Source organism: Eurypyga helias, unplaced genomic scaffold (genome assembly GCF_000690775.1).
Source record: "Eurypyga helias isolate BGI_N326 unplaced genomic scaffold, ASM69077v1 scaffold43715, whole genome shotgun sequence".
In the NCBI taxonomy this organism is placed as follows: Eukaryota; Metazoa; Chordata; class Aves; order Eurypygiformes; family Eurypygidae; genus Eurypyga; species Eurypyga helias.
The window spans coordinates 23,855-38,665 of record NW_010250296.1 but is presented as its reverse complement, the minus strand read 5'-3'; the positions used below and the strand labels follow the sequence as shown (position 1 = coordinate 38,665).

Sequence of the window (14,811 nt, the reverse complement as noted above, 5' to 3'; positions counted from 1 at the left end):
GCTCATTTCTCTGCATCATCTTTTTTTTTTTTTCCTAGAGATCTGTGCTTTTCTTAAGTGTTTGAAATGAAGAGTTTCCTTGAAGTTAACCTGTAGTATAAAAGTTACTGCTCTAAACTCAGCCTGATTCTTAATGTGAATTTTCATGGTCTTAATTTCTGTCTCTTCTGGTGGTGGATTGGCATATGCTGGTGATATTGCTCATCATACTGCTTAGCGCACTGTAGGGATTCCTTTTCTTTTCTCTCTGTCTTGTTTGAAGTGGGGTTTTAGTTGTGTGCTTCCAAAGTTGATTTCACTTTCCTGTTTCTGAATTGCCTTATGTTCTGTAACATATTTTACAGGTCTGTCTAGTCACAAAACTCAGACACAGTTCAGGTAGTGTCAGTTTCCTGAAGCTTTACGTGGATTCCCCTTAGTGTGCTTTTTATTCTTTCTTTTGGATAATTAACAAGACTCGCCAAAATACCATCCTTATAGACTACGTAGTTCCTGTAATGTTTTTACTGGCTTTAATCAGAGAAGTGAAATAAACAGTTACCTCCGATGTACACTTCTGCACTCGGTTTTCTGTCTCCATGAAACGCTTAGCTGTGCATGTCAGTTAGGATCAGTTTTCAGGATTTCAGTGAGACGCTGTCAGTTGAGAAACAGATGTTTCTCAGACTGTTTTCAACCATGGTATTTGTTCTTCATCCAGTGTACACTGAACCTGGTAGAAAGGTTCCCGTTTAATTAAGTATGGTCAGCTTCTCATAATTTAGCATTGAGATGTGAAGGTTTGCCTCCCCCTTATTTGCCGGTTTAATTAGGTAATGACCCAGTAGCATTCGAGTAACGTAATCGTGCTGCGAGGTATTGCTTCAGCTAGGTGGGATACATAGCTAGACATTTAGCAGTCAGGTCCCATTAAAGAGCAGTTAAGAGAGTCTTCAAGAGCCACATAGTATAGATTTTACAGAATTTCCATCTGTTTTGATAGCAGTAAATCTAATGCTTTGAGGCATCCACATACTTCATTTTTCTGCCCAACAGCTTCGTTGTGTTGTGTTAGCACGATTTTATATTATTTATATGAATACAAAAAATATTAACTGTTTAGAAAAGAATATACTTAGGGTAGTTTTGAAGAGCAGTAATTGCAAGAAGGCCTTGAGGTTTTTCTTGCATTTAACGAATAATCTTACCAGACTGTTTTATATGCAAATGTCACTATTAATCTTATGTGAGAATAATATATACTTGATACATACCACATAAATACAATGATATATTACTGTGGAATATGTGTACTAGTCTTTTCAAAGATGATACATCATGTGATGGACAAAATCTGTTTATTTAGAGAAGAATAAAATTAAGTCTAATAACTAATAAGGGCTTTAGAAGGCAAAACAGCTCTTGTAAATGTTTGGAGCTTTAAACATGTGGATTGCTACAGTGGTTTTCTTGTTCATTAATATAAAAAAAACGTACTGAGTCTTGGGAGGAAATTTTGCCATGCTAAAATAATACCCTTAGAAGGCAAGTGCTTTATTGGGCAAGAAGGGGAAGGGAAGAACTCAAATCTATGAAAACTTCTGGTCTTTTTTTTTTTGGAAATAAGGATTTTTGAGATCTGTTTTTAAAATTGGAAGGGAAAAATTATATTTTTTCTTTTTTACTCAAGAAGAAAAACATAGAAAATTATCGAAGTTTTTTATATGACATTACTTGCATTTAAGCAGGAAAGAAAACCTGAAGGGAGCAAAAAGTCCTCATGGTTGAAAAGATAAGTATCAGTTTACAACAGCTGGAAATTGTTTATCAACTGTAGATCTACAAGCAGTGAAATCATGAGTGGAACCTACAGCCAATAAAGGTCTACAGTTAAAAAAACCCAAAAAACCAACACCACCAAAAAACCCCAAAACCAAGCTTAAGTATATGTTTTTAACAGTAGTGGAGAGTTGGTTTGGGTGCATCTGCCTCGCCTGTTCAGAAGGTGCTCCACTGTGGCATGTCCATCCCAGATGAGCATCTATGTTTTCAGTGTTTTCTGCAGCGAACACATTTAACTTGCAGCTACTGTTAGCTGTGCTGGTTCAGCTTGGGTTCTGAGAGCCAGACCGGTGCGGGAGGCGGTGTAGACCTCGAGTTTGAGAAGATCTGACGTCAGACATGTTATAGGTGACTCCGGCTTGATTTGCAGGCTCATGTGGAGCTGAAAGAGGAGAAACTACTAATGAATATATTGGGATTTTTCTTCTGAGAAGCATTTGGAGAATGGTTTTAGTCCGATGTTTCACATCTGCTAGCATCAAACATGGCCTGTCCAGTCTGAGTACAATTGTACCTCCTCTAGTCCAGCACTGAACAGCAAACGCTTAGATCTTACAAGGGTCCTGTCAGTGCAGCATATCCCGTGTGGCACATCCTGTGTTGCTCTTGAGTAGAATTTGGGGTTAGAGTTGTCCAGCTGTGAAAATGGTACACTCTGCATTGCTGATCTGGTAGAGCTGGAACACTAGCTGCTCTGCAGACCTGGGTAAAATTGCCTGGTAGCCATCTGTTTACAAAAAATAAGTGTGCTTTTGAATGTAATACAATACAGCTTTTACTGAAATTGAGTAGCTAAGCTAGTCATCTAGGATCAAGAGGAGTTTTAACTACTATGTCTTAATTTCAGGGATTTTAGGGGATAGGATGATTTTTAAACAGTCCTTCCCCCCTCCTCCCCCCTCTTGTTAATTAAGCATAATTGATATGTGTTTGAGGGCTTCATATTAACTGCTTACATTTTCCTCAGTGATTCCTCAGAGATATGCATGTACAGTAAACAATGACAGTGTGATTCTTTCCGGTTTATCATTGCTAGTTGTGGGTTACTAGCAGTTACTTTCTAGACCGGCTGTAGTTTCTTTCTAAAGGTGGGGATTAAGTTTTTAATCCTGTGACCTGTTAAACAGGCGTTATTCCTTTGGCTTCATTTCAGTCAAATGGTTTAACGTGCCATAAGCATTGGTGAAGATAAACAACTGAATTCTTCTATTACTAGGAACATTGTAAGCATAGGACAAATTATTAGAAATAGAGGAATTTTATATAATACTTTTAGCATTACCAAATTAAGTAACCTGTTTGCTTTATGCGTTGATTATTGATCAAGTTAATTCTTTACCTTACTTAACAATTTTTCTCAGGACTACAGAAGTACTTTTAATATCCTGGCCATTTACCAAGGTGGGTTGATGTTTAGGAATCTATTTAAACCCTTAATATTTTTTGCATAGAACTTGTTTCCATTTATAAGCATTTCCAAATTGATTATGACTCTACTTTTTCCATTTAAGGTGATGCATATTTAAACGAAAAAGTCTACTTCTTACCATTTGATATGAAGGATAGAAGAATTATGAATTTGTGAACATTCTGTTGTTCAAAAAAGTAGATTGGCATTTAGCTTTTATAGCTCTCAATGTATTCCCGCCTACTCAAACATAAAATTAAATATCATGGCCCTGATGAAAAGCAGCAGCTCTGCATTAGTGCTGTGAAACACAGTATCAGTAGACTGCATTTGGGATTTTTAATTACTGCATAGTTTAAATAAATAAATTCCCCAAATCCTAAGAATTTGATTTACAGAAGTTCAGTTCAGGGTGGTAGTCCGTAAGTTCAAAACTGTTTCCTGTTATCACAAATGACTGTGTTTCATGTGTAAAAAAACAACAGTGCCTTTTTTTTGGTTTTTTTTGATTAACCCTTAAATTATGTAGTAATGGATCCAGCAAGTCCTTTGGGATCCTGTTCACTGCTCGAATGAGCAAAGGTCTTTGATACCTTGAAGTAGGTGTCACATGTACTGTTTACAAGAGGGAACATTGTTAGGACCCAAGGGCCTGACAGAAAATCATTCATTGCTTGGACACTGTTAAGATGGTTTGAAACCTTTGTAAACTCAGTCAGCAACAGGAGACGGGGGAGGGGAGGGAACTGATTTGCCTGTTAAGCTGCTGCTGTAGCATTTAAGTTTAAACACACAGAGCTCGAAGCAATTTTCCTAGAAGGCCAGCGCTGTGAGTTGTGTTTTGTGCTTTGTGTAAGCCAGGTAAGTGTTGGCTAACAGATCTGTGCTGAAAGGGACGAGATGCTCACTCAGTCTTTCTGTTCTGTTGGATCTCTTAGATCACAAGCTGCTTCTGTCGTGATTAGAAAGGATGCAAACATTCCAAATTTGATCGTGCTTCTGGGATGGTTTTGCATGCACTGAGCTGTGACTCCTTGGTGAAATTTTCTCTGCTCCCAGATTCTAGTTTTGATGCATAATTTGGGTCTAAGTGCAATAATGTTCAGCTTCTGCTGCAAAATATATGAATGCAAAATAGTGTGGTCTTACCTAATAAAATAACTAGTTTGTCCTCTTGCGTTGTTAGTCTGGTGTTGCATAGGCTTGAAATGGCTTTTGGTTCCAGTAAGACTACAGGAGTGGTTTTAAACATCAGTGCACAATCCAGAAGTTATTAATTTGAAATATAACTGGAGAAGGAGAGAGTGGCTGATGTTAGTGTTTTAGTGTTATTTACTAAACATATGCTAAAAGGATAAGAGCAACTGTTTTTATACTGCCAATTTAACACTCATTCCAAGAGGATACGCTGTCTTCTCAAGGAAATATCTGTTTTGTATTAGCTAATAGAAAGATTTTTAGCTAACTTACTAGTGATAAAAGAAATCCTAATACTGCTGATAACACAGGAGTTTTATTGTTAGTAATATATGAAAGTGCTTTGACTACAAACTAAAATGTTTGGGAGATGGCTTTGGACACTAGTAATTAGTTATTTGGTGTTCCTCTGTTTTGGGAAAATTGAAGTAAAGTGATGTATTAAAGGCATGCATTCAGGGGCAGCAATACTGATTTTCTTACATGCCTAATACATGCTTGCTGTTTTTACTTTTTTTCCCCTCTGTAATACTTCTTCATGTTCACTGTTTGTAAGGCTTTGAAAACTGTTCTTCATAGTTTTAAAGCTGTTCAGAATGCTGACAACTCTACAGTCACGTTCTCCGCTATCAAACAAAGGGGGATGGAGCAGACTCCTACTGGTTGTTAATTTACAAGGAAGAAGTTGCAGTGCTTTTCAAGTACTGGTTCCTGGTGGTCTTGCTGATAATTTAAGTCTGTTAGGTTTCTGGCTCTAACCCATGTTAGGAGTCTTGTGCTAAGGATCAGAAGTAGTAACGGCTAATGAGGTGGCTGCTGCTTAAACTTCTCCATTGGTGTAAGTTTCTGAACATCTTTCCTTCAGTTTGTAGTTATGGGAGGAGGAAATAAATGTTGAAGAAATCACTGTCTAATTGTTGAAGTAGTTCTGGATGTTTTGCAATAAGATACATTTTAAATTTAAAAGGCTAGAGAAAGTGAAATCGGAATGGAGTCTATAGAGATACTAGTTATTCTGTGTCTACAGTGTGCTGTTTCTGTTTCATAGAAACAGGATAGTTTCTGTTCCAAACAGTTTGTTTCAGGGTGGAAAAAGGGATTTTGGCCAAAGATCTTTATGCTTTCATGCAGAACTGGCAAGAGAAGTTGTGCTCTCAATGAAAAATTTTCACAGAATTTATCTAGTTTACAAGCTTCTGAAAATCATTGTTTTCACATAGCAGATTTTTTAGAGGTTTTTGGCCAAAATATGAGCAGACTGCATTTTTACTAATAGAAATGTGTGACTTGAGCACCATACTGTCGTTCAGCAACTTCTGATAGCAAGGAGCATTGTGGTTCTGGGCACTGGATCAGAAAGAAGTGAAACCATGCATTCATTCCTCTCTTTGGCACTATATCTGCGTAGAGGAAGAAACATTCTGATCTGCAACGTGTGGAGAAGATGTTAAGAAAATATTAGGGAGATGTGTGTGAAGAGAAGAACTGGGGGTGGGGAATACAAGATCAAGACAAGACACAAAAGCTGACAGGAGAAATACGTGTCACACTGCAGGGGCAGAGCAAGAGCTGAACGAGAGGCAGGAGAGGAAACAACGTGGAAGGAAAGGTGTAGCTAGAGCAGTCTAATCACAGAATAAGCCCGAGTTCAAAATAAGATGGTCCTTAAAATCTTGTGATATTCAGTTTATACCTCTAGAACCCATAGTGTAAAATAGTCATAGCCTTTCTTAATATTATGCTTCTTGAATCCAAAAGGAACCTGATCCTAGAACACTAGGCAGCAGGGCATGAAATAAGGATGAACTGTGGTTGCACAGATACAAATGCTTAACACAGCAACGTGCGTTTATGAAGCATTTTAATCTGCCATTTCACAAAAGAGGATCAAAATTTGGAATAGGAAGCCCAGGGAGGTGTCAGCCTTGGAGATAGGCAGACCTTGAGTGAGCAACAGAAAAGCTCTGAACTTGGCTTTGCGTAAGGATCAGATGTCTTCAGAGACCCCTTCCAGCTTGGCTTACTATCTCAGCACTTATTTGAAGAAAGAACATTTAGCTACTCTTTCTTCACTGTTAGTAGTTGTCTTCATTTAAAAATGAAAATGCGTATGAGTCATGTCCGCGTGCTGTACGTGCGTCAGGCCTTTAATGACTTCGCTCCAAATCAAAGGGAAGACTTGGGATCCTATTTATTGGTCAAAATGTGCACAGCTGTTGCACTTAATTACTTATGCACCAAGTTTAGAAGAGTGCAGAGCCGGTTGAGACCAGAGTTTCATCTAGGCTCTCTCTCCAGCGGTGCCAGAAGCAGATGGATTCAATGGGAAGACTTTAAGAACGGGGAAAATTTACATAGTACTTGTTAATATTTTCACAAACTCCAACCATTTCATGAATTTACTGGCCTTCCAAGAAATTCTCACTCAGAAGTTTATCAGGTTTCCTTTTCAATGCATGTTAAATTTTAGCATCCACAATTGGAATTAACAAGCAGCTCAGATGTTCAATCACAGTGTGCTTTGTCTGCATCACTTTGGAACGTATTAGCTAATTGGACGTATTATCTGACAGGTGCTAATGTAACACTTAAATTCCATGAAACAAGGTGAAATAACAATGGAAAAAGTGGTTTATCCAAGTCCATCACCAGCAAGAGCCACATTGGACAAATACCTGAGTATCCAACAGCCTTGAGAAAAGAAAAAAGAATCCTAATCAGAGATTGAAAAGTGAGGGGAAAAAACCCAAACTACTCTTGCAGATAGTAGGAAAACCAGTGTGTTCATTGTTGAAATTATTTCCTGCAATTATGGAACATGTTTTCTAAGTAATAATTAAACTGAGAACATCCAGTAAAAACCAAGGACTTGAGGACCAGAATTTATTTTTAACAGCGGATCTGTGATTACGCTTACTGCCAATGTGCATTGCTTCTTGAAATATGCTGTAATCTTCTGTAAGAGATGTTGCTTAAACTATCCATAGTGTTTTGGAAATTTAAGATTTTAATTTTCTGTGTGGACTGTTAGTTTGGATGTAGTAAACATGTGACAGTTCTTTTATCTGGGCACTTGCAAAGTGAAACAAATGAGATACAAGTGTTTTAACCATTGCCTTCTCATCACTGGTTTTCAGGTGGCCAATATATTTGATGCTACTTTGGTGTAAAATAACTTGTGTTTTTTGTATAAAGACTGAAGTCTTGTGTTCCATTTGTTCTGTAAAATGGCAGAAGAGGCTTGGTATGCTGGAATGTTACATAGATTTGATAATTGGATACTATATAAAATACATTTATAATTACATATATTAGTTTGTCATCACACTGCAAATATGCCACTGAAAACACGTTTAAAGAGAAGTATTTGGCACATTTCAAATATGAAAAATAAATATTTTGACACCCTTTAGTTAAAAAATATCAGATGAATTGGTATCGTGATTTACAGAGTAATTTTCAAATCTGAACAATAAAATAATTGATGCTTTTTTTTTCAGCCCAGTGTTGGGTCTCAACATATGCTGAGAGATTCTAGGATTTCTTGCAGATAAAACTACTGGATTTTGAATACAGATTTTGTTTTTCACTTTTTTAAAAGGGCAAAAAGGATTCATGCAATGCCCTCATTTTTATTGTTGCATGATTTATTTAAACATACAAGTTTTGCATGTTAGACAGCTTTGAATGATTTTTAGATTGTTGTCCATAGCTATTTTGAGTAAAAAACGTGAGGAAATTTTGCAATGATAAATTATTTATCAGTCATCTGCAGATTGAATTTATGCTAACTTTGTACTATTTTCAGTTAGTTTAAATTTTGGGTTTTGCATCTCTTTCTCATTTATAGATTTAAAATGTGTGACACAGAGGAGTTTGCAATAGTAATGTAACTGCTTGCCTGTGAAGAAGCTTAGTAACAGTAGTAGAAAATACTTGTTCAAGGAACGTGTAGACATGGTGCTCGATGACATGGTCTAGTGGGATGGTAGTGTTGGGTTTTTGGTTGTACTGAATCATCCTCTAGGTCTTTTCCAACTTTACTGATTCTGTGAAAATACTTTAATACTGTAGCCTTTTGTTTTGAGACATTTTTTCATTTTTCAGACAGTAGTGTTTCCTGAGTTTTATATTGAGAAGAATACGGGAATTGGTAGTGGATGTATCGTTGTTTTTCCTCTTGAAGTTAAGTAGACTAGTATGTGGCATTCACTTGGATGTTGTGGTTTTTCCTAACAGGAAGCTAATCATCACACTGGGCAAGAAGCAGAAGAGAAAAAATGAGTCTTCAGATGAGTTGTCTGATGCTAAGCAGACTCCACAGCGGCCACTGAAAGATGAAGACTCACAGGTAAGTAGCCAGACTTTTTTCCTTTTGAATTTGTTATTTCCACAGGTCTTTTTTCCTCTCTCTTCAAAAAGTTATATTCTTTTCGACACAGTGACAGTTATACTCTCACTGCTGTCTTCTCTTTCATAGGTAGAGCTTTACACTACCAGCTACTTTTGTCAGTTGAAAATGCTACAGGTTTGAGTCCCCTTTCTGTAATGGGACAGCAGTGCCCTGTGGTATCTGTTCCATTTCACTACAGAAATCCATAGATTTGAGACTCAGCACTCTTCTGTTGAGCTGACAGTTATACCCCATTCTTACTTTGGCTGACTTCCTGGGGAAAATGCAGAGATTGCCTAATAGAAGGGACATATATCAGTGAAGCTGGATCTTGGAGAATATTTTAAAGGCTTGTTTCAAACTTCACTGTCTCTTCTGAGCTCTGCTTCTGGAGAGACTGAAAGAATTGGTTTGTTGCAATGTTGGATCTGGAAGGAGTAATGATCAATATGCAATAGGCTCTAGTTGCCTGTGGAATACTTCTGAAGGAAGTGGAAGTATGAACTGTTTGTAAGAGATGATTTCCTACTTATGTGCATGTTAGCAAAGTATCACTTTCTTGCTTTAGGGCAGACTCCAGTAAAAATGAGTTGTCATACTGGAAATGCACAGGCTTTTTTTCTTGTGGCCATTCCATTCACAGAGATGAAATCAATAGTCAAGGTGTTGAGTAAAAATTAATTGCATTATTTGATGATAGTGTCAGAAAACAATTATGAGATACTGAGTTGACCTTTAGTATTTGACAGATGATGATGCTGGGCAGGAAAAGGATCAGAAGCCATTTCCCAGAATGACTGTTTACTAACTGAAGTGATAGCTTGTCTTAGGTAAAGATTACCTGGAATGGAACATGAAATTATTTATTTTTCAGGGAATTTATCCCGGTATAGGAAGTCCACTTAGTAGGTTCGGTGGTTCTGAAGTACTGTAATTTATCAATGGCATTCTGTAGAGTGATATAAATTTGTAGGCCAAGAAATATAATACAGAAGACTCTTGGGTGTGTCCCCCCGCTTTGCTTTTGGTTTTTTTGATACTTGATTTTTAGCACAGCAAGGGTCATCTTCAATTCTAGTGTGGATAAACCGGGGGTATCATCAAATTGCATGGTCCTGGTGTGACCAGAGGGTAGAGAAAATAAGGAGTGTCATGGGATAGAAAAAAGATCATACTGCAGAATATCACAGCATTGAAGTCTGTCTTTGAAGTAGTTTGGGAGAAGCATAACAGGAAAGACATAAGTTGCTTTACTTCATGAATTCATCCTCTCTTCAATTTTTGAATATTTTAATGATTTTAGGTCCTTTTTTCCCCCTCATTATTTTTGTATGCGTAGTTTCTTGGCAAGTGTCTCCTTTATGTTGATTTATTTTGTGGAAAAACGTGTGGTATTACTTCTTTGTGCCTTAGACCGTTTCTTTGACTTTGCTTCTCAGCTCAGGGAAAGACTTTTTCAAACAGCTCGGGTTCCGTTTAATATGTTGGAGAACATAGGTCTGTTGATGTTTTGTTAATCACTTCATACTTAAAGAGAAGACACAGTCAGAGGGATTGAAAATGCCAGTTAATGCCTCATTAGGTTTTGAAAAATTCAACAAATACTTAAAAACTTCGTCCTGGTTCTCAATCCTTCTTTTTCTGATTCATGCATCTTCCTGCACTGGTCCTATTAGCTGGCATTAAAAAAAAAAAAAAAGTCTACCTCTGTCAGCCAACTGTTACTGATTTAACTATAATGTAGGTTTTGTTCTGTGTGAACACCCCACCTCACACACACTCACTTTTTGTTGAAGAATAGCTCGTTGGGTTACATTGTTGCGGAAAGCTGATTGAGTAGTTCCATGTGCACTGTCCCAGCTTCTCCGGCAGAAGGGTGATGCCCATTCTTGATTTGTGCTGTGTATGCAGTGTCGCTGCTCTGCCTTACTGAAGTACTCACGGTGTGGCTGTTACAGTACAGCTGGAGCTTTCGCCAGGTAACAGCCAGCCCAAGGGCTCAAATTAACAGGCAGGAAGGGAGTTCTTGTGCTGCTGCGATCTTACTGTTACGTAGTGTCTGCTCTGCAGAAGCTCCTGTGACCACTGGATTTTGGTGGTTGTTCTATTCACAGCTTGTTCTTCTCCCAACTAATTACTGCAGTATGTCCCAACCACCACTTTTTCATGAATAAAAATACACTGTTGTGTAGCTCAATGTAATTAATTTACATTATAGAGACTGTTTTCCTTCTCCAGTTTTATTTTTGTGATAATCAGTTCTCTAAAACAGATTGCAGTTTTTTTCAAATGTTAGCTGACTAGTTTGATTCCGATACCATTATCTATCCAATGGATCTACAAATTAATCTTACGGTTAAATATGCAGTCTTTCTCAAATTGGTGCTGAGGGGTGTAAAGGAGAGGCAATATCTTAATAATCTAAGTATTTGAAACTTAGATTGAGAAGGAATTATTTTCTTAGTTTGAACACTATTTCTCCTACTTGAACTTGTCCTTGGGTTCTTGCAGAAATAAGAGCAAGGGATTGGAGAGAGAAACTGCAAAGTCAGCCAAATGCTTAAATAAAGCTAAACAAGCTTGATTAAGGTGGAGGAAAAACCAGATATATTAACAAGGCAACAAATTCTCCTAACCATCAAATCAGACTTCAGCAATCTGACCAATATGATCTAATGAAAATCATATTTTTTTTTTTGTATAGCACGGTTTAGTGGAGACACTTCAGCATATTCTGTATCTTTCACTCAGATTCTTGAACTGGACAGTAACACACTGCTGGTACACTGTGTTATGAAAATGCTGTTCAAATACTGATGCTTATGAGAGGTCTGTTATGTATCAGCTTTGTACCCATATCCTGAAAACACTGTTACATGTTTGCTTTTGAACTTCAAAAAGTAGTGTTTATATGAGACAGGACAAAACAAATGTAATTGACTGAAAAATGGTATATGGCTGATTCTGTCCCTCTGTGATTCACATGCTTCATGTTTTCTGTCAAATGTTGGCCTGTGCTTTTCAATACAGCTGAGGTACTGCTTAGATTGTCCCAAAACTTGTAATTCATTTAGAGTTTTTGGTAAAACCAGGTATTTTTCTTCTGTGTGTAGAAGAGAAGATCAAATCGTCAAGTTAAAAGGAAAAAATATGCTGAAGAAGGAGAAGGAAAACAGTCTGAAGAGGAAGCTAAAGTTTCTGTGAAAATCAAAAAGATCTGAACAGCCTTTACAGTTATTTGTGGTAAGTAAAAGCTTGCTTGGTCTGTAGTGGGAACTACCCGTTTGCCTCAAGCAGGTGAGTGAATAAAGGTTGTAACTTGGAAGGAATACGTTGTTATTACTAACCTGTAGTTTGTTTAAATTAACATCTTGCTAAGATCTTGAAAACTGGAAGAAATAGCTTACTATTATTTTTTCTTTTCTGTTACAAACATTCATGACTTAAATGACGTTAAGGCTAAAAGATTAAGGATGATGTCAAATAACGTGTCATGCTGCGCAGAAGCTGTATGCTCATACTGTCATGACTTCCAGAAGTACAAAATTATTGAGCCTTTGGGGTTCTCTGCTTGCTGAGATTTTTTTTTTACAAGGATACTCGTCCCTTTCCTCACCCCTCTCAGGTTTACACTTCAGTGTTTTAACTTGTGCCAGCTCTAGTACTCCGACTTACTGTTGAGCCATTCTAGGTAAATAAAGTGTCAGGAAAGAAACAGGAAAAAAGTTTGTGAGATGTTTGGAGGAGTGCCAAAGTTGTAAGGCAAGGAGAAAGGTAGTATGACTTGGAACGAATCAGACAAGAGGGAAGGTGACTTTTTATTGGAAGCAACCTTTAAAGATTGGCTCTATCTCTGGAACAACAGCTTGGCAGAGCCAAGTAATCCCGTCACACCTAATCTGTGTCACACCTAAACCCTGTTGGAATTCCCAGGCATGACCTTGTCTGCCTGATTCAACAGCATGTTTGTTATCTATGTTCAGAGTAAATTTATTAAATTGAGTTTGACACATGCTGGCTTTTGGTTTTATGATTTTTTTTTTTTTTAATCTGTCTGCCAGAGTTCTTATTTTTCCATATATGTGTAATGAAAATGGGGTATGTCCACTGCATCATGTCAACTTCACAGGGCATTCACAGTAAGTCTGTCTGGAAAGCATCAGAATCACCACTGCTTGCACTCTAAGTGTGCTTGGCAGGTGAGCATTGCATCTGGTGCTGTTGGAAGTGCCAGACCTACTGTCGTTTTGCATGTGTTTCTCTCTGGATATAGACCTGGATTGGAAGTTTTGCTCCCCGACCATTAGAGACTGCTGCTGGTACAGGTCCAATTTGCCTTTGTTGTTTATCTTTTAACAAACCACTTGTGTTTGAAAGTTTTAAGCCTGATCAGTTTGAAGAAAGGGCATTTACTGCAATTTATAGTGTCACTTTTTCCCTGCTTTTATAGGAAAATCCAAGTGAAGAAGATGCAGCAATTGTAGATAAAATCTTGTCCTCCAGGGTAATAAAGAAAGAAGTAAGTGATTTTCATGGGATAAAGTTGCTTATTTGAAAAAGGGATTTGTATCTGGCATTTTACGTTTCCCTTGAATTTCCTTTCCTAGATATCTCCTGGGATGACAGTAGAAACAGAAGAGTTTTTTGTAAAATACAAGAACTAGTAAGTATTTAAGTTGTTTCATTGGAGGTGTTGACTGAAATTGTAAGTACTGGGTTTATGTACTCAAGTTTTGTATTGTTTGAAGATTACTTATAACCAGATTTTGTCATACCTTGAGATTTTTTGGTCACAAACTTAAAATTGCTAATGGTCTGCATTATATTTTTGTTAATAATTTTGAAATTATTAATATTGTGACACCGGCTATGAGCCATTATTGCCAGAAGAGCAGCATTTTTCGAGAAGATGTATTGATTCAGTTGCACAGGGGCTACATGCCTGAGGCTAATCTTAATTTTATGAATTTATCGGAACTGTTTGGTGAACCTAGATTAGATGGTGTCTATTTAGGACATTTAGGAGAGGTTGATGTAGTTTTTTACTGTTTTAAAAGGAGAACAGCTTTTAGCCATAGACATGATTTTACATCAAAAGCAGGAAAAGAACGAGGAAGAAAAAGAACGTCTTCCAGATTTTCACATTTTAAATTTTATACTTATCTTTCTGTCACTACTCAGTTCTTTATGTTGAAAATTCAAGCACATTTTAAATTTTACTTATGTGAGTAATTTCATTAGATTCTTGCTAAATAAAGTTTTTTTGGTTTTTTTTTTTTTTTTTTTTAAACTCTGGATTCCCATGTTTCTAGATACCATTTAGCTCTTGTCTTCTGAAAGGGCAAAGTCTGTCTTTTCATCTGAGAATGATTAATACCCAGCAATAACTCCCTGTGTTTCTAGCATTTTGTTAGAAAGCCTCAGAAAGTGATCAAACTATATTACAAAGGGGGTGTGAGGAAGAAATACGTACTTTTGTCAAACCAGTTTGACTTGAGAAAGGGTCACTTGGGGTGCAGTTACTGGAGCTCGTGCTTCTCCTCCCATTGACTACTGATTTTGTGCTTCCCTCAACCCAAGCTGATGGTGTGTTCCTTTTTTGCAATGGGCTCTGTTGCTCCTTGCTGATCTTTTAATGGGCTCGGCGATGCAGTTCAGTGGTACCTGGGTGGGGTATATATTAAATATATTAAATACTTTGTATCTCTGGGCACTTTCTGGTAGAGGGGTCAGGTGTTAAACTTGATTTATTTAAGCTCACTTTAAATATGCTTGTTTCTCTTAGAACACCTGAAAATTTGTGAATCATAGAGTTCTATGGATCCTAGCCCAAAATCACTTAACTAGATGCTGTAAGATGATTATTTGGAGGAATAGATGTTTGAACTTGACAGTGATTTCTGTGTTAAATGATCAAATGCTCTTTTTTGAGTGATATTCTTGTTTATAAAATATATTACTTTAGCTGTATATTAAAAATAGATAGTAAGCT

The 14,811-nt window shown here is 37.1% G+C and overlaps 1 protein-coding gene across 1 annotated transcript in view; it reads left to right on the top strand.

Moving 5' to 3' along the window:
• The window catches only part of LOC104509630 (chromodomain-helicase-DNA-binding protein 9-like), a gene marked incomplete at both ends in the record, with an annotated part of 38,396 nt that overhangs the window by 1,235 nt on the left and 22,350 nt on the right, over window positions 1-14,811 (top strand). Inside the window, 5 exon segments of the mRNA XM_010151641.1 lie at window positions 8,666-8,777; window positions 11,933-12,033; window positions 12,035-12,062; window positions 13,270-13,338; window positions 13,427-13,482. Of these exon segments, the coding sequence (XP_010149943.1) occupies window positions 8,666-8,777; window positions 11,933-12,033; window positions 12,035-12,062; window positions 13,270-13,338; window positions 13,427-13,482 (366 nt within the window).